Below are 26,991 nucleotides of genomic sequence, written 5' to 3' on the forward strand. Positions count from 1 at the left end.
ACTATTTTTCCCGTCCAACGCCCGTCCAGCTGTTGTGCAACATTAGCGAGTGCTTTTCGGGGCCGCAACCAGTCCCCAGTCCCAACAGCCATTCACTCCCTTCTTCTGTAGCCACAAAATCTTTCACCAAAAGTGTGTTACTCCCTCCGCAAAAGTACTAAACCGGACACACTGGAGACGATGAAAGTGAAACCAGTGGCTCTGAGTGTGTGTCTGTGAGTGCCATTGCGAGATGGTCGCCGAGATCAAAAGTACACGCACAGAAAATGTCGCACATAACTCAATTAGCCGATAATTTGTTCTCCACTGTTTGCAATTTACGTGCCAGCCGCGTCGCTCGTCCCGCCTGGTCCCGGCCAACCTCCCAGAGCGCTCGACCAAAGCCACCATTAAATTGGTCGCCTTTTCGGTACGCTTTCGGTCGGTGGCGCGTTGTGATGATGCTGTCCTTTGATACGGTTGCTCGTGCTGTCTATCGTCTATCGGCTTCCAAGTAAATTCTATTACCGACTCAATGTTGTCGAAAACTTTCAATGGGCTAAAAGGAAATTAAGCGGTTGCAGGAGGAGAATGGGGGGGGATTTGGGGCGGCATTTTAATTTCTGTGCCAGTTCATTGATTACCCCCCCCCTCTCTCTCTCTCGGATCAATACATGTTGAAGCTGTCAAAGCGAAGTTTTTGGAGCATCTTCAAAGAAACTCAACTTTTCGCATCCGTATCCGCAAGATGACGGCTATGAAAAGCTCACGTGCATCACGAAACGGTATATGGCATGATGGTTTATTTTAAGAGGCACTCTCCTCTTCCTCCCATCGCCGCTCCTCACAAAGTCTCGCAGAACTTAAAGTAATCAATAAAGACTGTCAAAAATATGTTCATACCATGGGTGAGGACCATCTTCTTCCCGTTCTCTAGAGAGCGTGGTTCGAGCACGCTTCAACAAACATTACCCTCAACCGACGTTGTAGCTGACGGAAGCTGCCATTACTACAGCCCACACACGTATGCATGATGGAAGCACTGGCAAAACCACTGGCTCATCGAAAACCATCTGTTGTCAACATTGAACAAGCGTTCGAGAGATCGAGCAGCAGCAGCAGCGTATGCTCCTCCCGTACAGGAGTGCACCACTTCACTAGACATCCTTCAGAGGGAAATTCCGATTGGAAAATTCTCATTTACATTTAATCCATCGAATCAAGTGTCGGACTCGAAAATCCGCCAGCCTTAGGCACGTACCAATGTACCAAAGCCGACCACCACCTTTGCCGCATGCAGCAGCTGAGCGTGAGCGTGCGAGATCGATAGAGTACTGCCGGGCGGACAGCTATTCTGGTCGTGTTTTAGGCTTCCATTGTGTCTGATGATGACGACGGCGACGACGACGATGATGATGATGATGATGAAGCAGATTGAGCTTGCCCTGCCGGCATGGGCTGGGAAGATCAACAATTCAAGTGCACTGGAAAGGAGATAATACGCTGACAAAAGAACATCATAAATCTTCCCTCCACACGCGATCCGACAGCTCAAACGCACCTCATAATAGTTCGCATAATAAACGCGTCGATAGTGTGCCCCCTCGGGGCAATTCAATACCCTTCCCCCCTTTGCACCGGATAGGAAAGACACAATCGATTTTCCTGGGCGACGTGTGTAACGATTGCCGTCGTCGGAGCTCCCCTTTGTTCCGGGCACGCGCTGCACTGCACGCAAAAGCCAATCAAATCAAATCGTGTATGCCGTGTCGCTGTCGAACAACGCACCACTGATGGCTCGGAGCTGCTGCATGATGATTTATTTGATTATGACGATTATGCCCCGCAGGGGGCGGTAGTACAATTCGATCGACAGACAAGTGCGCCGCCAGTAGTTGTGCAGTGTTTGCTTCGTTAACCCTGAAGAGAGCAAGAGAGAGAAAGAGAGCGATAGCGTGCAAAGAGAAAACAGAAGCTAGAAGTTCAGACAAAGTCACACACCGAAATCAAACGGAACGTAAAGTTTGTGACCAATTTTCATAACTTTGTACGGAAAGGAGAAGAGAAGAAAACAGCACGGCCACGAGAACCGAGAAAGAATCGCACTGTTCCCCCCATTCGGGGTTTTATGGACATGACTTTTTGCCCCATGATTCCCGAATGGGTTACCCCGCTGCCCCGATGGCTAAAAAAGTTCCACCGAGAGGAAACTTTTCAAATGAACGTCTTTAACGACTTCGTCAAAGTGCAGTGCGCACACGATGACGGCCAAACTTGTCGAGCTTCATCGATAAGTGGGTTACCAAAACAAGCCCGTTTTGCGTGTGGAGTGGACGCGTTTCCTCCGAAAGCAACTCGGCAACTCATCAAAGGCAATAAACTACGATTGGAAGTACGGCACCAGCCGCACCAGCACATCACACGTGACAGCGTGATGCGTAATGATTGAAGAGCTGCGGACATTCGGGACGTTTCGTGATTTCGTAACGGTCAAACGAAATGTGGCCAGTTAGGCGTTTAGCTTCAGTAGTCATCCAAGGCGAGTGAGTGGAGGAAGTTTGCAGGACACTTTCGTCAGATGGCATTTCAACATTCGAATAAATCCAAATTCGGAGTTACGGTGATGTAACTTTCGAAAGTCTTATGTTAACTGGCTCGTTGAGAAGCTTTTCAGACACGTTCTTCACTATCGACCAGCCCCCTCTTGGGAGTCTTTATTACAGTCGAAATTCTCGATTACGCTCATAACTTCCCCAGCAAACAGGCGAAACGCTTCTGGGCGGGCGCTGTGACCGATGACAGTGTAATTAAATTGCAGGTACCACTGCCTGCACAGGGTACTTATTAGTGTGAATTACGCTTGTATCTTTCCCAATTTTGCGGTTTGGAGAGAGGGGACGCAGCATCACGGCGCGAAACGAGCCCACAAAACGATGGCTTCCTCCGTTCGAGGCGCACCCAGCAACACTCGATTGCTTCACGCTTCACAAGCGACACCGTTGCAGCGCGTTGTGTCTGGTAATCTGCTAATCTGAATACCGCAAGTTCCGCATGCCGAGACATTCAACATGCTTTCCGCCGCGGCCCGCTCGCCAACACATCCCTGTCCTGCCGCCCTGCGCTATCGCTGCCAAGCGCCAAATAATACACATTTCAACCACTCCAGGCACGTTTTCGTCAGAAGAAGCGAATAAATGGATGCAACAGCAGTGGCAGCAAGCAGCAGCAGCAGCAGCAGCAGCAAGGGTATAAATTGTGCCGTCAGCTCATTTCTCGATAGCACTCGCTCTCTCTCCTCGTCTTCGACGCGAGCTCCGGGGCCGGGGAGCTGCTTTGCATAAATCTACAACACATTTTCTCCACATCATTCGCCCCGGCCACACGATCCGCATTTCTGACTGTGTCTGCGAATCCCGGACTGGCTGCTTCCGGATGTGTTCTTCATCCGCACCCGCGCGTCCGATCCTTTCCAACCATCCAGCCCCGTGGAAACCTTGTGAAAAGTATCTTCCCACCGTACTCGGGATCCGTCACCGGGTGTGATGTTAGCATGCGAGTTTGGGCGTGCCCGCATTCTACACTTCTACGATTCCCCCACAAACTACCACCTTCATTCCCATTCCCAGTCCCCTCCCTCCCTGCCACTGCACAAAAGGGACTAAGTTAGAGCCACACGTTTGTGCAATCAACTGAACAACTCAATTTGTTGCAGAAATGTGTTCTCCACCGCTTCCAACTTCAAACTGGAGTTTTTCGGAACACTTCCACCGAATCTCATCCTCACCCCCCCCCCCCGCTTCTTCCCCAACCACCAACCACCCAACATCGGTTACATCGTACCGTCTTTCTCTTTCATTTGTGTCAATTTTATGATGATTGAAAGTTTTAATCTGATTCCGGAGCGACCAGCTCACAACGAAGCGGTGACGATGGCGACCAGCCAAGTCCCCGCGTCATACCCCCCTTCCAAGAGCACCGGCAGGCCACACATGGCACCGATTGTCAGCTAAACACCCTCGAACACGAAGCCGAACCGAACTGGGTTTTGCCAAAGATGGATCGTTCCGTGGTGTAACCGAACCGGGGCGGCCGAAAGGCGAAATCCTTCTTATCTAGGCACAATCCTCCAAATCCCAACGCATTGCCAACTCATTGCTCATCGGTCCGTAAGCGTGATATCCTTTCATCAGTTCCTCTCATCTTTCCCCCCGGGGTGGCCGTTATGGGCCCGCCCAGAACGCAGTCACCTGAACAGACACCTGAGCACTTGAGCGATAAATCGATGGGAAAAATATTTCACCCCGTCGCTTTGCCTCCCTTTACCCTAATAGAGCTTCAACTGTGGTCGTCTCGCAAAAGAGTGTGATTGTGAGAGTGTGTGTATGTGTGGCTGCCAAACGCCCAAAGTCCCCTCTCTCTCTCCTCGCGCACTAGACAGTAGAGGGATGGAAATATGCTAAAAATAAGCAAATAGCATTTTTATGCGATTCAGCGTCGTCGAAGAAAGTGGTGGAAATTTATTCCTTTGAAAATGCTTTTCCTATCCCTGCTTCTTGGTAAACTGTGTCGCTTACTCCCTCTCCCTCCCTCTCACACACACTCTCTTTCTCTATAGGTGCTACTCAAGAAAGGCCCAGCTGAGCCATCTACCAGCCTACTGTTCGATCGTTTGCATTTTTATCCGTTTGCGGAGTGTGAAGATGGGGAGTCGCGCGTCCAACACTCCGTTTAAGCACACACATACACGACGCAATGAAATAGTTCGTCCACAAAGCAAAACGAGTTCCACACATAGCAGAGCGCCCCCTTGTTCGACACGCTGCCGTACAGAGGAAAGGGCACAAACGGGAACCCCCAAAAACCCGAGTTCAAGAACTCGGGGGCAAGATGAATATGTTTGCCTTTCGCAAACGAACCAGACAGTTTTATACCCATGTTACATGTTCCACACCCGTCTTCACACGCCTTTTTGGGAAAGTGTGGAAGCAGCGAGCACAGGCACAGGCTTCGTTCCCTTTGCACCATGTCTAATGTGAAATTGTGCCTCTCTCGGTAGCAACAGCAAGACAGAAAAAAGCCCAGGCGATGTCTTCATCCATCGTAGGCTTCCTCACCGCTGGCAATGTTTGGGCGAGTGGAGCGGACTGAAGAATGGAAAATATTTATTGAAGAAATTTGTTATCTTAATTCCGTTCCGTTCGTTCTTAATGGTGATTGAGTTCGGATTGCGTTTCCGGTCGGCGATTCGGCAAATCAAATCGTTTGGGAGAGGAAGAAAAAAAAGGAGATCTAATGAAAGTCAACACATTTACATGGCAGAATGGTTGGCTGTACAAAGGGGAACCACAGGCAAGCGTTTCATCATTTTAAGTTATGATGGAACTAGCTCCATTGCTCACAGACATAGCAAGAGCGGTAGGTACGATCAGGCGAATGTTTGCTTTTTCTATGATATGCTAATATTGTCAGACGAGGAAAGCTCTATCTTTGCGATTTTCTAAAATACTACTAATGGAATAATTTTTTAATGAAAAAAGGGAACAAACATAGCTTAAAGTAAGGAAATTGTGCTGAATACTCGAATGCCCCCAATAGCCATCTGCGTGTTTTGCCAATTGCATACTATTAGGCGTTTACTACTAACGCTCGATTTCTTAAAGGAGATGCTCAACAAAAGCTACATATTTTGGTACACACATGAAAAAAAAACCACATAAAATGCATCGTTGATGAATGTGCAGTTCAAAGTTCATCAAACGCCTTCAAATTGACAAACGTTTCCTACAAAGTTCTTACAGCACATATTCTGCCATCTTTAACATTCCGTCACGTTTCGTAAGTCAACAGAATGATGCGAACGTTGGCATTTTTACACGTTACAGAGCATTCTTCACTAAAGCATGCAAACTTCAACCAACGGGCTGCATTTTTTAAACCAAAATCAGTGAAGACGCTGCTCTAAAGCAGCGCAATTCCAAAGTCTCCGATAAAGGTACGCTTTGCTGTGTCGCAACCGTGAAAAAAGCAGCTCACCATTACAATAGGCTGCGATGAAGCACTTTCCACCACTTTTCACACTAAAGTAGCCGTTCTTCTTACACAAAACCAACACCAAAACCCAAAAAAAAAAAGCAAGGAAAAGAAAAGCGAATAAATTGCCATTGCGAAAAGCGTCCACGGTGTGCGACCCTCCCGAGCTGCCTGGTATGAAAATGAACTGCACCGGAGGGATTCGAAGCTCTAAAATCCAATTTCCAGCAGCATAATTACACTATTACAAAGCTGTAGCATACAACCCCACCGTCGCCCCGCCTCAGCTCAATCTCGGACCACACGCGCTACCCTCTCCTCTTGGCCCCACTACTTGGCATTTGAGTTACTTTTGGACAAGGCAAAGCTTAGCTCCATCGTCATTGCTGCTACCTGCTAGCTCCTTGTCCACCCCCTGTCCATCTCCTCCACTCAGTAACACACAATAACCTCATTTAATTAAACTTTTAATACTTTTCTTTTCCGTTCTTTCGCGATTCGCTGCGCCGCTCTGGACACTGCCTGTGGTGCAATGGTGACGGTGGTGGCGGCAGGACAGCATTGTCACTTGCTTTCTGTTCGTCGTCGTCCCTAGCTCAACCCCTTTACGTACTCTCCCATCGCATCGTTTGTCGTGTCGTGGGTGGGGCTAAATTTTTCTTGCATCGAGAACACAAAAACACCACAAGAGCGCAAAAGCGGCTTGGCAAGGTACACTTTTCTTAACGTTGATAAAAGTGGTAAGTGACAAGGTAGGGGAAACCTAACTATTCGCGCGAAAAACAGTTTGGCGCTTGCTTTACTTCCGAATGCAGCCCGGTGCGTTGGCACAGCTTGAAAGTGTGCGAATCTGTTTCATTATTCAACGCAAACTACCCACAGCCCCCCCTCCCAACTCGCGGTGGAGTTTAACTTTGCGCTTAAAGTTTCGCTTCTTTTTCACCTCCGACTAAACTTTTGCCCGTTCGCGGTGCGCTGGTCCGGTCCACTGGCCTACCTGTTGTCGTGGTGTATGAGTACTCGGAAAGACAGGCCAACGAGAGAGGCCAATGCGACCAAAACTTGCAGACAAACGAATAGTTTTTTGGAAGGTTAAACCATTGCCGCACAAGTTACTGCTGGGCTGGGCGGAAACCAGCAAAAAAAGAGAAACTCCAACGAAAAACCAATTCTCTAAGACGAGTTTCTGCTTTCATTTAATTTCCCTCCCCGGGCACCGGGTCCACTTTGACAGAAGCTTAATTTTTTCTTTACAATCCTACCCTGTCACTGCACCACAGGCAACGATGGAAGCTTAGGCAATTGCTCCAATGGCTGCTTCGATCGTTGGACTCCATCCCAGAAGCTATCGTTCACAAGGCTTAAAGCTTGCAGTGGATGGTAGAATCGATCGAACGAAGAAAAATAAGCAAACGGTAAGCTAAATTTGTTTTTTTTTCGCCTCTGTCCAATACATTCCTATTATCCTTCGTTAAGTTTGTTCATTCAATTCGTACCATTTTCGTTTACTGTTGCTGGCTTGGTTTCATTATCGTGTGTGTGTGTGTTTTTTTAACGTTTTTCTCTCCTTCTCTCCGCCCGGTGACTTTTTAGTCTTCTTTCCTTCATTAGCAGCCAAAGTCGATTGCAGCGATACCGGTTCGGTTCGGTTCGTTTATAGTTTTTCGATAAGTTTTTGGCCAAAACCGTAGGTCTCACATGTGTTTGCGCAAGGAACGGTAGCAGAGGGAGTGTGCGATTGGAAACTATTTAAATGAAAAACGAAAAAAATGTCCGGAGTTTCCCCGTGCAGAATTCGTCCCCCGAAGAGAAACAGTTTGATTCATTAATTTGTCAAATTGATCAATCTAGATTTCAATGCTTGTGTTTGTTTCTAATTAAAATAGATCAAAAAAGGTTTCCCATTGCCGGTTCGCAAAGGAAATCTCTTTAAACGATGGGTACAAAGATGTCCATCGACTCTTTTTACCGGGGACATTAATTTCCTAATGAGTTATTTCGTCCTTTCATGCATCGGTGTACGATCATCCTGGCCGCGTTCGCATTCTTTCAATTGTGGCTTTCAAAGTCGTTTCTTTCCATCGGTTCTTTCTTTCATTCTCTTGCATCAATATACCGCGCAGAAAAGCATCCGAGGAAAACGCATTCAATAAGCGTATATCCATCTCACTAATGAGGTACCCGATGAGCTGAGCCTCAAAGCCTTTACATCCTTCCATCTTTATAGCTCTCTCCAATGGACACATCCAGTATCTGGGCTGTAGTAACGAAACGGAATCATTCCCCTCTCAGAAGATGCATGTGGCCGGTGAGGAATTTACTGCAGTACTAGCTGGATCGTAGTCTCTTTTCTCCACTTTCCCCCGGGCTACTTGAAGAAACACGAGCTGGAAAACGGAATGGAACAAATTGAATTGTAAATGCGAAGCTGAAACGGTCGCTGCTCTACCGGAAATTCCCCCCGCACTGCGAATGATGGACGAAGCAATGGATATCGCGCGTATCGGTTGCATTGCTGAGGTGACATTGCGGAGCGATGGTTTCTCGATTTCTTCGTTCCGCTACTTTTGATATTGAACGCAAAGCAAAGAGCACGAGCTCTTGTGCGCCTGGCCATTGGAGCGTCTCGTGACAGAAAGCTAGAGTGACAGGGCTCGGGCAGCAAATCTGCTTGCGGTTGAGAAGCTACAAATGTCATCGCGTTTTGGACTCTTTGAAGCTTTAAAAAGAAGTTTACAAAAGCATCCCCCCATCCAGCATAGACCACAGTGGACGCCAAGGGGAGTCTATCAGGTGCTTTGTGTGCAACAATTTATCTACTTCTGGCAAACGAAAACATTATCCCAGGCGGTTAGGGAAAACGGCTAAACCCCCGGCGTGGGAGAAAAATGAAACGAGGCTCCCCATCGCTTTCCGAGGAAACGTTTACGCCAATGATTGAAGGTTTAGTTTTTCATTGTAGCTCGAATGTCAGCTGCTAGCAGGGAAGGACAGGGCCAGGACAGAAGTAGCGCTGTAATGGTGTGACGGGAGTGATGGTTCGATCGATTGCATCATTGCATCGTTGCATCTGTTAACGGCCGGACAGCATGGCGATGCGATGGAATCGAACAATTCCGACTATGCATCAAAGTGATTGGACGCCCTTTTCCATCGAGTGATGGAAACGTTGGCAGGAGAATCAGTGATGCTGAAGCTTTCCACTCCACCCGATGGGTGCAATTTGGTCAGAATAATAAGCACACTATTGTAAACCGGTTCGTGGGTGCATTCCATTCCCGGGTGGGAGGCCGCCACGAGAGAGGATGAAGCTTCCACGGTGGTGGGGCATTTGTTCCATCCGTTTGCCCGTGGTCCCGTCGTGTTCGCAGAACAAATGTTTTCAAAGTAAGCTTCGGTTCGGTGTTGGGAAAACGGTGTCGGGAAAGCGATGCAGCAGCAACACATGTTAACAGCAATTGGCACAACGATCGTCAATACGTATTGAGGACGCGGACACATTAAAAGGGAAGATTGGGGGCGTTGATCCGAAAATTCCCGAAACAAGCACCTCACTAAATTAAATTAAACCTCCATAGGCTCATAATTTAAAAGCTCATATACACCGCATACCCGAAAAACCAGAGCCAGCACTGTTTGTTCGAAACAAACCAACTTTCGAGTGGGCTATTATGTTTACAAACACTTCAACCGTGCCCTGCTGTGTTTCAATAACCATTCCGGGCTGAAGTGTGAAGTGAGCTCCCGAAACCTCCCAGTGGAGCATAAATTTCATCCGAATAGACCTGCCAAAACGATGTGGCAGCCCTTCTCCCCGCTCTGCGCGAGCATCGGAGCAAATTAGCAGTCGTTATCACGTTTCGCTAAGATGTGTTTAATGTGTAAGAAGTGTGTCACTTCTGTGTGGTGCAGAAGAAAGGAGGCGCTAACCAACAAATTAGCACCGCAAGTAGCCACTTGACACGACCGGTGTGTGTGCACCGGTATCGAGGGGCAAATATAAAGGCCACTGTTCATCCACAGGCAATGCTTCCCTCCGCCCAACGACTTCCCAAGCCGACAGCCTAGTGACAAGAGCCCACCGTTTGCCCCACCTGGCTTCCTTTGCTGGCTTCCCGCCGAGGCGAGATAGCACACGATGGCGATTTAGTGCCGTGCGCCGCCAGTAGCAAAGCTTCATGTTCGGAGATGAATTAAGCTCTTTGCCAATTTTGTTTTCCCCGGCTTTTCTTCTTGCTGTTTGGTTGCCTCACGTTGTCTTTAGTGGACTTACCTCCGCTCTGCAATACACAAACACACAATTGCGATTGCCCCGGCAACAAAATGCACACTGCAGCAAAGCGCAACGGTTTCGAAAACACTCGAAAACAATATATTTTCCCTCCGCAAAAAGCAAAACAAGTGGCGATACGACAAGCACGAAATGAAAACGGCATCACGGGCTTCCGTAGCGGGTTTTCCCGCCGCTGCAGCGACGACGATGGTGACGATGATCGTGCAGAACGATGGCAACGAGAGTGTGCCGCTCGTGGTTTACATTCTATCAAGTGCACTTCAAACCGGTAAAGGATTCAGAAACACAAGGATGCACTCCTTTCGCCACTGTCCTTTTGCGTCTGCCACTGCCACTGGGATGGAAAAAAGGGACACACCCATACACCAATACAACAATAGTGAACGACGTAAACCGGTTGGCCGGCATGCTAGTGACTGACGACAAACGGTGACGCCGACGAAAAGGGACAACGTGCTGACGATTGGATACAAATTGCTGATGCCAAACAACGCCCACGGCCGACCGCTGCCAACGGCCAACCAGGAACAATGGACGAAATTGCATCCTCCACACTGCCCATGCTTCCCTCCCCTCACCTTCCGCCTCCCGCCGCCCACGAAATGTCGACCCCAATTTGTGGACGTGCAAAGTGCGTTCGGCACAGATTCCGGTGGCTTAAAAGCTGCTGCATACACACAAACCCCCCGCCAAGCCCCGATGGATCAATGCGGGGAGAAAATCCAGCGTTTCGCATTCGTTCCGCACATTGTCACGACGACGACGACGACGGCGACGCAAAGTGGCCCATTCACCAACACTAAACAGTGACACAAACGCACGCGGGATTAGTTTGCGCGTGAGGAATGTGTCCCTTATCACTGTCCGGGACAAAGAGAGATAGAAGCTTCAGCTTCATCCTCCAACCCTCGGTTCTAATGTTTCTAATCGTTCTAGCTCGGTGGTCGTTCGTCTAGGCATGGCTTAAGGTTCGAGTAATTCCAGAAAAGACGCACACACACACACACCAAAAATCACAACAAAATGGAGGGGGGCGAGATCCGTTCGATTACGACGTTTTCCAATCGGATCCTTTCAATCTCGGATTCAGTGCGTGTTTTTTACTCGCTTCCGAAGTTCTTGTTCGCCCCTTTTTTCCAATTCCCGTCCCTTAATTCCACTAGTCCGCACTAGTCGGTGTGATGCTTCCCGTTGTCCGGGAATTGTCGATCCCCCCCAAAGCTCCGGTAACCGGAAAGAGTTCTGAATGTGATTTTCCCAATCTCAAACACGTTCCGGAAAAGCAAGGGAACAAATGCTGGACTGCTTTCGTAGACGAGAGCAAGCGCCCACTTCCCACCCTTTGTCTCATCGGCGAGCACACGTTATTGTGTTTGCAGTGAACAATAAAATTCCTATCGATTTGCGGCCCGTTTGGTCCTCGACCCGCACAAAAATAAAGCGTCCCACACAAAGCGTCGGCTGGGTGTTTTCTTCCAATTTTTGGTTGCTATCATTGCATCGTGGTTTGTCCGCCCCGGTCGGAAGGGCGTACTTTGCGTCCTTGCGTCGGGGCACATGAATTGTAATCTCCGATTCGTGCAATTTTTATTGCAATCTAAACCGTAGCGGTGTGCCGCCACTTCATGACCACTTGCAGGTTGGGCGCACAGAAACCGAATTGGAATTTCGACCGGTGGGCCAAACTCCTGACCAAGACCCTCTGCCGAGCAGAGCAGAGCACAGACACACACAAAGCGCTCCAGCAGTACGAGCGGGATAAAATAGTTTCAATTATTTATGTGTGCTCGTAGCGGATAGCACCGGAGCCGTCGACCAGGTTACACCAGGATACTTAACAATGGTGGATGAAATGTTGCGTTCAATTTGGAACAATGAAGCTCTAGCCGTTGCAGTTGCATCTTCCAATGGGGGGACGTGGTGGGGGAGGGTTTGCGCTCTGGTGCTAAATCAAAGGTTTATTGCAGCAAAGAAGCTAGCGCAGGGAGCCTTTTTCTAATTTGAAACCCATTTTTAAAGTGACTTGTGTTTTAAAACTGTTTCATCGCCCAGCATAACGTAAGATTGGAGCGACCATGGAGGGCGGTTTCGACTAGGTAAGAGACTTGTTTTTGTTCAGTGTGTTCAGTTTCTATTGTTCGGCTAGGTTTGATTTTGGGGGGGGTGTGCACCCTCTGTACACACTGTGGCCATTGTTTCGACGACACAACATTGCAATTCGCTTTTTGTCTTCCACTTCCTTTTGACCACTCTTTCCTCGATTCCGGTTTATCCTGACAGGACGGACCTTTTTCAGTTGTGGTAGCAAACAAAACCGGTGTATTCTTTTTTTCATTTTCCTTCCGATTTCCCACCCCGTCACTGGATCTGTTTGGTAGCTGGTTGGTGATCGTATCCTGCCTTTGGTACGCGCGTCCACACATGGTAATATTTTGCCTCGTCTTTACCGTTTCATCGGTCTGCCGCACACAGGCATGGGACGTGCATCTACCAAAGGATACGCTCTTTCTGGTACTTCCTAGTATGGTGGCCGGTCTTCAAGACTGGAAAGGGATCGTTGCCGGAGTTTGGCACTCAATCATTGATCATATGCGCATTCGATTATCTACTCTTTCCCAGCCCCTGTGTTGACCGTAACCAATACACCATATCACCCCGCCATCGTTTCGCTTTGATTCAATTCCATCCTCACCTTCCCACACGCTCTTTTTCCATCCATTTCGGGAATGTCCCTTTCTCCAAAAAAAACGTATATTGGGATGAAATTTTTAAGAAAAAAAAGTATACGACGCACCCTGACTAGTTCCATGTGGTGCCCTCTCGGGTTGTACGAACCACAGAACCTCCCTCCGGCTCCGCACCGTTAAATTTCCCTCAAAGCAGAGAAACTTTGTCTTCTCGCCCCTTCCCCCTTCGTTCCACAGCAACAAAACGAAGAAGAAGAAGAAGAAAAAAATGCCAGCAACAGCACGTTCCGAAATCCTTGCCACTTAGAACTAGGCAAAACTTCTCGCTCGGTAATGTGTCCAAGATGAAGCACATCACATCGGCACAAAGGATGGGCGGACTGGTGGGAAAGAAATTTATTTTTTCCTACATCACACACACACACACACATATCCACATTCCACAATCTAACCTCACTTTCTTCGAACTCTTTTTTACCCAGCGCAGCGAGAAGCAAGAAAGAATGCGAACGAAGAACCAAGGACGAACGGTTTTGTGTGCGAACGATATCCTTAACACAGCGATTTCCAGACGATTTTCGGCAGACTTTTCATGCCCATCGCTTTCTTTCTTTTTTTTTTGTGTTGCCTCCCTATTTGCCCCGAAACCCGGACGACCCTCGTTGGTATATTTTATTCAACAGTGCTATTTTCCCGTGTGCTGCCCAAAAGTGGAAGTAGAAAAAGAAGGAAGAAAAAACAAAATCGTAGGCCGCCACGTGGTCCTCAACCCGTTCGCTTGGCAGGAGCAAAACCATGACAACTTGGTGTGGAGTGGGGGGTGGGTCTTCCACAAAGTTTTGCAGGGAGTGTAGCATCTTTCGACTCGCCCCTCGACCATCCCCTCCCTATAAAAAAACGGAGGCAAAACATTTCGCATCTCTAGCCTACTACTCCAGCGCGCCATTTTTTCCTTTGTGTTGTACGCTCCTGCCTGCACGTGTCTAACACCTCGTGGAGCGTTTTCCGTTCCGTGCGGTGCTGGCGTATTTGTTGTACGTACGTGTACCGAGTGAAAGTGGGTGTATGTGTGGCTGTGTGTGTGCGGCGGGGCCTATTTTGCTAGCTGACTGCTGGCGGTGGAGTGTCAGTCCCACTGGGACGAAAGGGGGAGTCTAAGACGTCATCCCGGTCCCCCTCCCATTGCGCCTCCCCACCCTCCGGCTAAAGTAGGAAAGGATTCGTTTTAAATATTTTATACGGCTTTTGGACTCTGCTCGAATTTGGCTCGGTTCACAGAGCTCGCTGCGGTAATTGTGTGTGTGTGTGTGTGTTTGTATGGTAAATTTCGCTTTTTTATCCCCCAATCCCAACCCCCACCTATCCCCTCCCCCCCTCCATTTTGTGTAATCGCCCTAGCGCACGCCCCACGACCGACTCGGTCCTTGTTGGTTTCATCTATTTATCATATTAGCCCATTTGAATATGTGTGCGCGCGCGCCCGCACCATGTGAAGGGTGACGGTTGGAATTGTTTGGGGACCCATCTAAACCGTCCTAGCTCCAGCTCTCTCTCTCTCTCTCTCTTTCACACTCTTTGTATGTCTTCTCTATCTTTTATCCTTATTTAACTGGGATAATCCAAAATTGAGTCTGTGTGGGACAAACAATGATTTTGGGGTATCGGAAAGATAAACTGCAATCGTCCTCGCTCCCCATGCCCCCCGCTCCCTCTCCCCCTTCTCCCTGACGTCCCGCGGGAAAAACTCTCATCATGGAAATGGGACACACTAATAATTGCATGAAGCGACCTAGGTAAAGCTTTTGTGTGACCTTTCTTTTTTGTTGCGAAGAGGATTAAGATACGGACACCAGTGACGATAAATAACGAATGACACTAAGTAAAGGATCGGTGTTTAAATATTCAACTAAAAAAACGGGAAATTTGTATGCTTCACAACAATAGCTTTGAATACACACAGCACATAGTGATTGTCCAATGGAATCGAATGTACCATTGTACCTGAAAAACGCTCGCAATTAGAACGAAGAGCCATGAGACTGCTGCAAATGAAAATGACTGCTTAAATGGCATCAGTTACTCGTACAAAAAGACCTGGTGTTCGTGGGCTGCGGCAGTGAAAACAGCATCGTAAAATGAGCTAATTGAATACGACGATTCCTGAGGAAATTTGAATCGTCAAACTTCGACTCTTCACTTCCGACAATCCTGGTCGCAGTAAATACAGCCACCGTAAGACAAAACCTACCTCCCCATTTGCCCGGAAGGTGCAAGCGAAGCGAAGGTAGTGCGCGTTGGTCGCCAACAATTCGCCATACCACCATGCCCAATGCCATTGCTCTCGGAACCGGAAGCTGTCGTCCCGCTACCGCACCCACCTGCCCGCGTTCGGAATGATGACTTCAAACCCCATAAAACCACTTCGAGGCGAAAGAAGAATCGCTTTTCCCAACCGCATACGGCGATCTGCGGGACTCATTCATTTTCGAGCGCACACTGGAAACAAGCGAAACACTGAAAACACAAACGAATTCCGAACACTTGCCTTTACCTTCACCGCCCACACAGCTCGATTGTGTGGTGCTGCCCGAGCAGTGCCGAGTGCTTAAGGAAATGAAAGCAACCAATACCATGGGGACGTGGGGGGGGACAAGGGGATGGTTTCCCTTTCCCTCAGGAGACGGAAGATGACACCAGAGCAGCAATGAGAGGCAGAGGAGAAGCCAGAGCACACGGAGGCAAAGTGCCCAGGACTAACGATGGCTCCCTGTATCATTTTAAATAGATGAGCATGGAATTCCAATGAGATTTTTCACTCGGCTATATTTCCGTTCGCTTCATCGCGCTTCCGCCCCTCTCTCTCTCCATCGCTGGTGCGCTCCCTTGGCAAGCGCATTTTCTATTGCCGGATGTGCCAGACGACACAATCGCACCACTCCCAGCCACACACACACACACACACAGACAGACAACACAAAGGCAAAACGGAAGAAGATGTATCACTTACACTCTGTTTGTTTATGAAATTAGAGCTTTTATTTAGCTCGCAGTACACTTTCCCGGCCATTCGGTCGGTTCAATGTTACTGCTTTCGTGATGCTTTTCCCTCCTTTTTTGCCCCCTGAGCAGTGGAGCGCACTGGATTCAGTGCGGTGTTGAGTGTTGCTTCTGTTTCTAGGAAAAGAAAGATTTTACAATAATGCAGCTACAATTTACATCTACTTTCTGATGAGTATTGTTGAATAATTTTCTGAAGAATTGTCTAACCCTGAATTAAACATACATTTGAACCATTTCCACGGCAACGTATTTTTTTATCCTTGTGACTTGCGATTGCATTGTTTGCACCAGCAGTTGCGTGTCTGACAGAGACAGAGCAGTGTCGTTCCCCTTTCGTCCCCGACCGTTGTTGTCCATGGCAACTCGGTAAAACTCCACTTTCTCTCTCCGTGCCACTGGGCGTCCACGTGATACATTCGGAAGAATCTACAACAGTTTTACAACCCCCCCTTTTGGTGGGTGAATGGATGGAGTCAATGGGTAAATGTAAAATGCTTGAATTTCATGGCCCTTACAGTGCTCCTCCTTTTTCATTCCGAACAGCGAAAAGGACACTCGCATTGCATGAGGCACATGCTGCGAAACCACAATACTTCTCCTCACTATTGTCGTAGCATATTCATTTCTCATCACTCCGGGCTTGCCAGTCGGTGCCGTGCTGTGTGTATTAAATGTTTACCAATGCAGCCAGTGGAATGCATCCCGATCCAAACCACACGAAGAGAGAGCGAGAAGGAACTACAAAACGGAAATCGTGGGAAGAGATTGTTGCAAACGATAATGAGACGGACGAGTGGGGCATGTAAAATTGGAAGCGTTTGATGATTTCCCGGCATGTCTTTCTTCCCCCTTTCTACGAACGATACCAACCCCAAACGCCAACCTGAGCTTAATCATTTTCCCATCCTGAGGATGCAATTTGAATTAGCTTCACTCCCTCCAGGTCCCTTGTGGGCTTTGGGTTACGCTTTCTTCTACTCCTAGGGTTTTTTCCACAGTCATTTACTGGTTCCACGAAAAAAACAGACACCCCCGTCGAACGGGTAATGACAGGAGCAACGCATGGCCGGGAACGTAAAACTGCGCCCATTAGTGGCTCGAGATGCAAAGCTAATCAGAAAAGCATCGCTTTTACTCTCCGTTTCCGTTCCGGGGCATGGGCTGCGCACGGGGTCAGCGGTACTCTTTTGATCATGTTTTCTACTACGCCTCTATCCACACTCTCTTTCTCTCTCTCGGTTGATAGGGAAATGGGTGGCTGAAGTCGTTCGACAGACACATCATTTTCCCCATGAATCACCTCTTTATGTAATTTTACTTTAAACGGCAAATAGCTAGTAGCAGTACGACCGGAAAATAGCTTGCAATTTTGCAGTTTTTTCTCGGTGTACTTAGCTGTGCAGATAAGAGTTTCTGTTGGGAATAATTCCAACAAAAAAAGAACCCCGTTTCCTAATGATCGCTCTGCAAAGATGCAATGTATGCTCAACCACAGGCTTATTTGAGTGGCTTGGCTTGGTTTGGACTGGCCAACTGACCAGCACACATGCAGCACATGCAGTAATAATTATAGAACGACCTTCTTCTCATCAACACCATCCAGAGGTCAAGAACAACAACAGCAGCAACTAGGGAGGCCCCAAAATGTGAAACACGCTCTGGTGGATAAAGTTCTCGCGCAATCCACAATTTCCCGGGTCCCTTCTCGTCCAACTCTGCGCTCTTTGCCCACTCCAACTCGCGTGTTCTGCAAGGATAACGATGTTATTTTTGTATTTAATCCTTTGCCAGCACACACACACACTCCTGGGAACGAAACAATCGAGCCACTCTGGCAATGGCGTCCCAGAAAAGCTCACAACACACTTGCAGCAGCAACTTTGTACACAGGCACAGGCAGGATTTTCGAACCTTTGCACAGTTTTGCACAGAAGCGTGTATTAAGTGGGTTGAAAATTTCCTCCACTTGGGCGCGTATGACCAGCGGGTGCTTTTGACCGAACGGAAGAAGGACACCGCACACCTCCTGCCTCCCCCGTCCTCTTTCCCTTCATTGAAAGTTGTTGTGTGCGCGCGGGAAAGGCGAGATTGGCGAAAAATATCTGCTGTTTCCAACATTGCTCCACTTTTCTCATTTTATTTTTTCCTGTCCACATGTGTGTGTGTGTGTGTGTGTCATGTATGCATTTTATTTTTATTTCTACAAATGAAAAGTTTTTGCAACCGCCCCTTTTGCTCACACTATCGCATTCGGGGGCCCTCTTGTTTATCCGCAAGGAGGGACGAGTGTACAAACCCCACAGCAACGGATGAGTGTGTGTGTGTGTGTGTACGGTACGTGTGTGTCCGATCCTTGGCCAACCACTTGAGGGCTTCGGAACGGAAAGAAGTGGTTAGAAAAGGCAAAACAACAAAAAAACCTCCCCGACCCGATAAAAAACCAACGAACGTACGGTAATTGAAGGAGCGGAAGGCTGGCGCGCAGGTGTCGGTACGTGCATCGAGCGCGCTTGCAGCAGCAAACGGGAAGCATTAATAATAAAAAACCAACATTCGGCTAATAGAACATGAGCTGCACATGAAATTCATCCTTCCGCCGGTCTTAGAGTCGACCGCCGTAACCTCAAACGAGGGCCCTGTGGCCCTGGCCAGATCTCCGGAATAGACCCATCCCTTCGAGAGAGAGAGAGCAAAAAAAAAAGAATGGTCCGAACGACCTATTGAATATATTGAAAATTGTGTGCTTGAAATGTTAGTGAAACTTTTTCCAAATTAAATATGAATAAAGTTCCGCCTCGGCAAGCTCCCGTGTGCTGGAGCCACTCCAGCCACTTTGCCATGTGCATAGCACACTGCACGGGTTGGAAAGATACAGCAGTGGATGGGTTTTGCTATAAATCACGTTTCCGTGGCTAGTGGCCGGATGGGACATGATAACACTCCATCAACGGTGGTTTGTTTTGCGAGATGTGAGAGAAGCGTTCAATTGAATTGGTAAACCATATCAACACGTGCAGGAATACGTAATGGGCACAACAGCAAGAGAATGCGCAGCATCTCTCGAAACCGATACGCTTCGAAGTTTTCTCATAATTGGTGAAAAATACTACTGCCTTTGCAACTTCGCCAACGCCCTTTCCTTTTCGCTTCTCCTTGTTCGACCACTAATAAATTAATCAAAGCAGTCCGTGAATTTCACCACACAGCGAAACAGCCATTCGGTATAAATAAGCATAACTGACAGCTTAATAACATTAATCAAAGCAAGCCAGAGAGCACACCATCTGCAACACGGTCCACGGACACGACGACCAAGAATCAACTTCCTCGACAGAAGCACAGAGGCTCGACCGGATTCGATGGAATTCCAAACTTTTGCGATTGATTCGTTTCATTTCGCAAATTGACTAGCATTCCTACCCCCACCCCACCCTCGGAGGGTGCTCGGAGCTACGGTTGATTGGCGATAAGTGAGTGAGATTGAATGAGTACGACACGAGCGCCGTGAGCAATGGGTAAGGTGAAGTATTTATTTTTTACCACCATGTACCGCCACGTTTCATGCGCCAGCGACAACGTTGACGAACAGGACGATGATGACGTTCCGCACCAGATTTAGCGCATGGTGGTGGTGGTCCAGCAACCCTCCAACGTATCGTATAGTTGGCTGCCCTCCTTCCTATCAAACTCATTTGCTCTCTCACTCTCTCTCTCTCTGTGATCCACTGCAGGACAAAAAGGTGAATGTGAGCCGCTCCAACTCCGACTGTCCAAGCGAGCGAGCAGACGACGAACGCCTCAGAATCCAATAACTGAAGGCAGGCTAAATGAACCATTTCCTCGCCGGTCCTCCGTTTCCACCCAGCCCAGCACGGCCATCATCGCCAAGGCCTGTTTGTTTTCGGCACCTTGCTCACACTCTCTCCCATCCACCCATCCATCTCCTTCACAAGCGCTGCAGGATAAAAAGCATTTTCAATCAATCGTTTTATTGCCCTGTCGTGGTCGGCTGTTTCTGGCTGGAGCTGCTCGACCACCGCGTGCCCGAGCCGCTTTCACATGAACTGAGAAGCTGGGCGGACGGAAAACAAAGTCTCGGACTACTGTGATTGGATTTTGATCGTCGTCTATCAGAGCACCAGCGAAGAGAGAAGAGAAGTAAGTAAGCGAAGAAGCGCTATAAAATATACAAAAATAACAACCGACAATAGGGGCGCACGCACTGCACCGTTGAGGCCGGATTGATGACTTCATTGATCCAATTGATTTTGGGAAGGCGAGATTACGCTTCCATATTTCAGTCGCCGCCGCCACCTTTAGGATGAGGATGTGTGCCTGCAGCACTCACTGACACCATTTCCGCGGTGAGAGTGCTATAGTGTCACCAAATCCGATGTCTTTGCGCTTCACTGCCATCGATGCAGGGCTGCCCTCTGCCTTCGGTAGTGCGATTGATTATTCACACACACACACACACAACGTCCAATCTGCATCGCATAACCTCAAAGCATCATATATCTAAAGCCCTCAGAGTGGAGCTACACGCACGGCTCCGATGCGGCTGACTTTGCTGGAATTCCTTAGGAAGTGTTAAGCTCTGGCTACGACGACGACAACCTGGTAGTGCCGGTGACCATGAAAAATGCATCCCTCGCCAAAGCCCAACCGATGAGTGTTCATCCGACGGCACCTACGGCGCCCGTGCTGCAGTGTTTTATTGCAACCTACAGGCACGAAACATCTTCCACCATCCTTGGAGCGGCCGTTCCTGGCCATATTTAATATTCTGTCAGCAGGACCGCAAGCGATTCTACGAACAATCCTCAGAAATCCGATTCCAGCCCATGGCTTAGACCGGGGGGAGGGAAACTTTCTACATAAGCTCTCTCGTGCCGTGCCATCCCACCGGTCCTCGGAATGTCCTCGGACGCTATAACACACTGGGGGAAATGTTTGCCCCCCCCCCTTCACCCCCTGCGGTCATTCTCCTTTGGTGGTTGTAGGCAAACGACAAGGCCGTAGGGCACTCATACTTCTCCCCTCGTCGTCGTCGTCGTCGTCGTCTTGGCCGTCGGGTCAATAATTCATCGCCCACAATTTACCGTAAATAATAGAAGCAATTAGGTAAGTTTCCCTATTGGCTAGATTAGCGAGTGGATGAATAATGGAGGCCAAATTACAGAAGTCAACATCGTCCGAGGGCGCGAGCGACGGGAAAGGAAAAGTTTACCCAACAAAAGAGTTGTAACAAGGTGTAACTTTGGATGCGTAATCACACACACGCACCACACACACACATGGCATGATTTAATACGATTTCGTGCGTATCGTGCGCTCTCGCGCGTACGCGCTAATATCCGCAAAAGGTCACGCGTAAAGCTCCCACAAAAGGCTAGCCGCCCGCAGCGCAGGACCAACGTAAGCGCTACAAGTACAAGCTCATTATCGAACGATAAGTCCCCGTCTGTTTCTGTTCACGCTCCGTTAGAAAAATTCAAATCTCCCTCCACACAACAACGACAAAAAAGGACACGAAAAGACAAGCTTCAAATAAAAACACTTGACACCCTGGATGGAAAGCACACTGCAAGGCGGAAGAAAAGCTCCCATTCGTGCCGTGCCCTCCCAACAGGTTGGAGCGAAGAACAATATCTCCGGACGGAAATTACCGACCAAAAAGCCGGCACTCGGCCGCCTCTCTCTCTCTTTCTCTTCCCCCATTTGCGCTTATCGCATTGTTTCATTAGTTATGTAAATGGGAGGGAAAGATAAGCAGCGCTATCCCGTAAGTGTCCTTCCGGGGCTGAACCTCAAACTCTATGCCGTCGCAACCGAAACCATAGTGTCCAGCGTTCCCGTCCGGGCGTTGGGTTGCGAAAGAAATCTGACACTCATCAAACGGGCGCAACGGGACAGAGGACACGGGGCGACGGATGAAATCTTCATCTCCCATAATCCGTTTAAAATCGGTCGCCAACACTGGGCGGAAGTGGAAGACGCGTTGGAGCTTACGCGCGCGTGATATCTTTGCCTTGGCGTGTAACGGAACGTGTGTACTACGTCTTGGAGAGTTGTCTTAAAACGCTCCAAGTTAGGAAATGCAGCTACGAACAATTCGCACTGCGCTTGTACGAAAAGAAACTGACCCAACGAGCGGACCACCAACCGACTACTGGCTTGTATCCCTCGTAGCCTGATGAAGGTACAAAAACGGACTTGGAATTTTGCTTCCTCCTTTGCTGTCCTTTGACTAAAATTGCGATTACTTGCTAAACTCCTCCTCACTGGTCCTCATTGTCCGGGCGCCTTAAAATTTGCACTGTTTTAAGTTAATCTGCAGAGCACCAACACAACCAGCGAAACCACTACCGTGGAGGGACATAATCAGAAACATTTGTACCACTTGCCCACACTCGCCATCGGTTAGCGTGCTGGACAACAACGCTCCAACGGGTGTTTTACGCTCCAAAGCCATGCCGCGATTCGCTTTGCAACCGAACTTTTTCCACCCAATGAACTGACACTGGCCCTGGTTCTGGGGCGGAATTTTGGCTATTAATATTCAAATTAAGCATTCTCCCACGGTCGATTGTGTTACTTCTCGACTTCTTCCTTCTTCTGCTTCTTCTTCTTGGCGTCGCGTGCGCCCTCTTCTCGCCGGGCCGGAATTTAAGAGAGCGGAAAAGATGGAATAATAATCATAAATTTGGAGCTTTTTTTCCTAACCCCGGTGCCACGTTGACAGCCGACGGGGATAAGCGGAAGTGCGAGGGAGCGAGGGCTGCACTGGGAGCACACCAGCTGAGGTGCGTCCGGAAAATATTTAAATGAAATGGCGTGTCAAAATCCGGATAAGAACTGTGCTCGGTTCGCATTTTGTGCGTCCCCGGCACAGGTCGCTGATGCCCGGCACCGCACCGGACAGGTGTGTTGCTGTGCGCGTTCGTCCTTCGTCAGCGTTGTTGACCGAGGCGGAATGGAATCGTGACCCGCAATCCGTTCTCGGAGTATTTAAAGTGCCTTGTTTTCGTGCCGGTTATGATTCCATCGTTGCTCTAGGACTGCCGGTGTTGGACTGCCCCGCTGTGTCTCCACTGTGACCCTCTGTGTAAATTTCCGTTTGTTCAAACTAACGTTACCTCCCGCAGCTAATGGTCATACCAATGTACGGGGCTGCTCGCGATCGTTCCCCGTTTGGATGGGCCAAAACAGTACGCCAGCACCACTTTTTGCCTCGGCAAAGGTTTACACGGGTGGTCTTGCAGTTTTTAAACTACATCTCCTTGTCCCTTGTTTTAGACTCCGGGGTTTCCTATCAAAGTCCAACGGTACGCGGAAAGGCACTTTCCCTTTTCATTTCACATCCCCGCAGATCGTAAAAAAACGGAATTTATGGTTGAGAATGTTGCTACAGCTACATTACTACTATTACTACTACTACTACTACTACCAGCCCTGCTTCGGCTCTGTCTTCCGGCTGTTCCTGGGGACGGTGATTGCGATGCGCTTCGTCCAAGTAATCCCGACATCCGCGGGACCGGGAACGGGGAAAAAGTTTCGCGAGTTTCCCGCGTATCTTACGCTACGCCCTGCCGGTGTAAGTTGCATCGTTCCACCGAGGCCTGTTTTACGGCGGATAGAGTTGTAGTGCTCTTCAACCGTCCGGACGTGCAGGGACAGCAGCAGCAGCGGGCACACTAACCTTTCGCTTAGAGCTAGCTAAAGGAAAATGTAATTTGATTGTCTGTTGGGAAACGTGGCACGGGAAACTATGGACACCGGGAAAGTGAAGTGAAAAGTTTCGCTTGCTTACTACACCGCTCTCTACACATTCCAGTGGCCAGCGTTGTCGGAGGTGTAAGTTAGGTAAGAGAAAAAGAAAAAACGCATCATTCTGCGTGTATCCCTTTCTACGCCTTTCCTCAAGGGGTAGAAGAAGGAAGCCCAAGCATGCAATGTATCATTTTTGTGACATACCTGACCGCCAGTCCAGAGATTCATGATCAATATTCGTTTAATGTATCTGGAACAATAGCGAGATAAAATTATGCGGTATTGACTATCGATTGTAATAATCCTTTACCTTAAGCCCATCCACTTCTAGATCGTATCGATCGATCGAATTTTGTTTAATCCCTTTTTTCAGAGACCATTTCTTTGGCTTTCTGTCGCTCTTGATAGTTTAATTTAAATTGATAAACGATGCAGAAAGATTCCTCAAACAATTTCCGAACGGAATGCACTGAATGTGATCTAAACTGTGCGGCCGCAAGAGCGTTTTATCACAAAATAAACTTCATGCCCACCATCAGCATGAGCGCGTCCCGTTGTGAGAAACGCTGTCAAACGGAGCTGTCATCCGCCGAACACACACGCACACACTGACGCATACTGTGTATTTTTTATCTGGGCGGGTGTGCAAGTAAGGAAAATAAGGCCGATAAACACCAACTCTCTGAATCATCATTATTTTGTGTTTTCCAACCACTTTCCCCACCCATTTTCCCAGGAAAACTCCCAACGGAGTGTGAAAACGAAGCAGAAAGCCGAAAAAATGGCCGCAACACTAAAGCCCTACCTGACCGCGGTGCGTCACACCCTCACGGCGGCAATGTGTCTGAGTAACTTCTCGTCCCAGGTCGTCGAACGGCACAACAAACCTGAGGTGGAGGTCCGCAGCAGCAAGGAGCTGCTGCTGACCCCGGTGGTGATATCGCGCAACGAGAAGGAGCGCGTGCTGATCGAGACGAGCGTCAACTCGGTGCGCATCAGCATCGCCGTCAAGCAGGCGGACGAGATTGAGAAGATCCTCTGCCACAAGTTCACCCGGTTCATGATGATGCGGGCGGAAAACTTCATCATCCTGCGGCGGAAACCGATCGACGGGTACGACATCAGCTTTCTCATCACGAACTTCCACACCGAGCAGATGTACAAACACAAGCTGGTGGACTTTGTGATTCACTTCATGGAAGAGATCGACAAGGAGATTAGCGAGATGAAGCTGGCCGTCAATGCCCGTGCGCGCATCTGTTCGGAGGAGTTCCTGAAGCGGTTCTAAAGACGCGCTGGCAGGCGGTTGTTTACATTCCTGCCGCTCCGTGCATGTCTTCTCTCTTTGTTTCTTTTTCATTTTTTTCGTTTCTTGCAAAGTTGTTCAGCTGTTCCATTAAGAAAAGGTAAAAATACTTCACCAATTTCGACTCATTTAACTCACGAGACTGATATTCTTTCTTCCGTTACAGCATTTTTCGTTTCCGCCGCACACTAGCCAAAAGTATTTAGAGAACACGCGGCAACGAAACGTAGTGTAAGCGAAAATCTGTATTAGTCCATTCGGATTCCGGCGGATTCAAGCGAAGCGTATTACGCGAAGGGCCTCTGCGCCTCGCGCGTCTTAAACACCAGTCGAGACAAATGAGCGCCGTAAGTCATTGAGTTCAGTAATTTTATCTACCACAGAAATTTATATGATCAGTTGTGAAGAGACGGAAATATAAGGTTTATAACACACACACGAACATTTGCCATTGTTAACGCTCAGCTTGGACAGTTCTTCGTACAGCTGCTACTGAAGGAGATCATGCCCAGCTCTATTTGCGGTTCTTCTTCAGATTGAAGCCTTCGCCCTGGAACTCCTGGAATTTACTGTCCTCCAGCTTCGACTCAAGTTGGTCCGTTTTCCTCACACTGCGATCGAACCGTAGTAAACCGTAGGGATGATCGTAGTCAGGAATACCTCGCACGTAGGTCTGTCGTTGCGCCGCCGGTGCATCGTTCGTGCCGTTGTCTTTCTTCTTTTTCCCATCCAACCTGGTACCCTCTCCCTTGAACGCTACGAACCCGGTCGGCTCGGGCATCAGCTCCGTCGGGTCGATCGTCATCGGTTCTTCCTCCTTTTCCTTTCGCTCCGGTTCCGTGTACCCGACCGGTGGGGCGAACTCGACGTTCATATCACATTCGATGATTGTTACCGCTGGACCGGGTTTCGTTTCCAGCACCGACAGCTCATACGTCGTGTTGTTGTACTTTATCGCGATCAGGTCGCCCGTCGTGAGGCAGGCAAAGTTTCGTAAACAGTTCTCCAGCACCGCCTTCGGGTTCGTGATGTCCAGGAACTCGACGCTCTGCGGCTGGAACTTGGAATACGTTGCCACCGGGATGGAGACGCTCTCGATCTCCACAATATCGCCCTGGTCCAGGGCCAGATTGTGCATCATCCAGTAGGGCATGTAGATTTTGCCTTCGTCCGCCACAAACTCCAGCACACCCGCGTGTGTACTGCGGTTGATCGAGCCGTTCGTGATCTTGAACAACATCGGATACACCACGTTCAGCCGGGTCAGCTGGTCCAGCGCCGACGGCGGCATAATAATCTTGCCTCCATTCTCCACATCCTGTCGCTCGTTGCCTGGCAGCATCGATACCGAGTAGCATTTGTACGTCGTGTTGAACGGACGGGAATGGTCCGGGAACATCATGTTGAAGCCGTTGAACTGGAACTACAACAGCGGCTATTAGCACACACGTTGCGACATTTTATATTGCGGAGATCTTGTGCTTTACACTTACCATGCTGCTTCGATTGGTATTAGCTTAGGTGTTAGGTATTGGAAGTGTGATGAAATTGTAGCGACTTTCTTCCGTTTTTCGCAAGACAATGACGATGTTTGTTTGTGTTGTTTATATTGTGTTCTGGTGAAATGTCAAATCGTCAGCACTTCGGTGTAGTGTGGCCAGATTATTTTGGCGGGATTAAACGGTGGGAGCAGATATTTCGATTATTTGGATGAATTGGTAAGTTTAATGATAACAAAACATAAATTAGATATAGTTTCTACAAATCCACTCCATAGTTGACTCTTGAACTGATTGCATCGTATAAAAAAAATCGCACTTCTTACATTATCTATCCAATCCCATATGAAATTTTACCAGCGT

At 48.6% G+C, this 26,991-nt stretch overlaps 3 protein-coding genes and 1 long non-coding RNA gene across 5 annotated transcripts in view; 2 read left to right on the forward strand and 2 right to left on the reverse strand.

Annotated features, from left to right (window-relative positions):
* Positions 1-24,289, reverse strand: part of LOC120893712 (opioid-binding protein/cell adhesion molecule homolog) — a 68,203-nt gene extending 43,914 nt beyond the window's left edge. The window contains exons 1-2 of the mRNA XM_040295764.1: positions 24,134-24,289; positions 24,028-24,073 (exon numbers count right to left, since the gene is read on the reverse strand). The gene's annotated coding sequence lies outside the window, so the exon portion shown is untranslated. The remainder of the gene's footprint in view (positions 1-24,027; positions 24,074-24,133) is intronic.
* On the forward strand, positions 19,275-20,288 carry LOC120893716. The gene is made up of 2 exons (XR_005738148.1): positions 19,275-19,565; positions 19,782-20,288. It is a non-coding gene; the product is annotated as an uncharacterized LOC120893716 (long non-coding RNA).
* Positions 24,290-24,370: 81 nt separating the features above from the next.
* On the forward strand, positions 24,371-25,567 carry LOC120893715 (actin-related protein 2/3 complex subunit 4). 2 transcript variants are annotated; one of them, XM_040295768.1, is made up of 3 exons: positions 24,371-24,472; positions 24,560-25,229; positions 25,296-25,567. In XM_040295768.1, exon 2 carries the CDS (start codon positions 24,605-24,607, stop codon positions 25,109-25,111), a length of 507 nt encoding a protein of 168 aa, XP_040151702.1. In that variant the 5' UTR covers positions 24,371-24,472; positions 24,560-24,604; the 3' UTR covers positions 25,112-25,229; positions 25,296-25,567. The 2 variants fall into 2 exon arrangements, with proteins under 2 accessions (XP_040151702.1, XP_040151701.1); XM_040295767.1 differs by lacking the exon at positions 24,371-24,472 and having other exon boundaries at positions 24,479-25,229.
* LOC120893714 (ubiquitin fusion degradation protein 1 homolog) lies at positions 25,490-26,758 on the reverse strand. The gene is made up of 2 exons (XM_040295766.1): positions 26,623-26,758; positions 25,490-26,552 (listed from the first exon to the last, which is right to left on the reverse strand). The coding sequence occupies exons 1-2, from the start codon at positions 26,623-26,625 to the stop codon at positions 25,644-25,646; spliced, it is 912 nt and encodes a 303-aa protein (XP_040151700.1). The 5' UTR covers positions 26,626-26,758; the 3' UTR covers positions 25,490-25,643.
* Positions 26,759-26,991: the final 233 nt, after the last annotated feature.

This window comes from Anopheles arabiensis, chromosome 2 (assembly GCF_016920715.1).
Source record: "Anopheles arabiensis isolate DONGOLA chromosome 2, AaraD3, whole genome shotgun sequence".
Taxonomy (NCBI): domain Eukaryota; kingdom Metazoa; phylum Arthropoda; class Insecta; order Diptera; family Culicidae; genus Anopheles; species Anopheles arabiensis.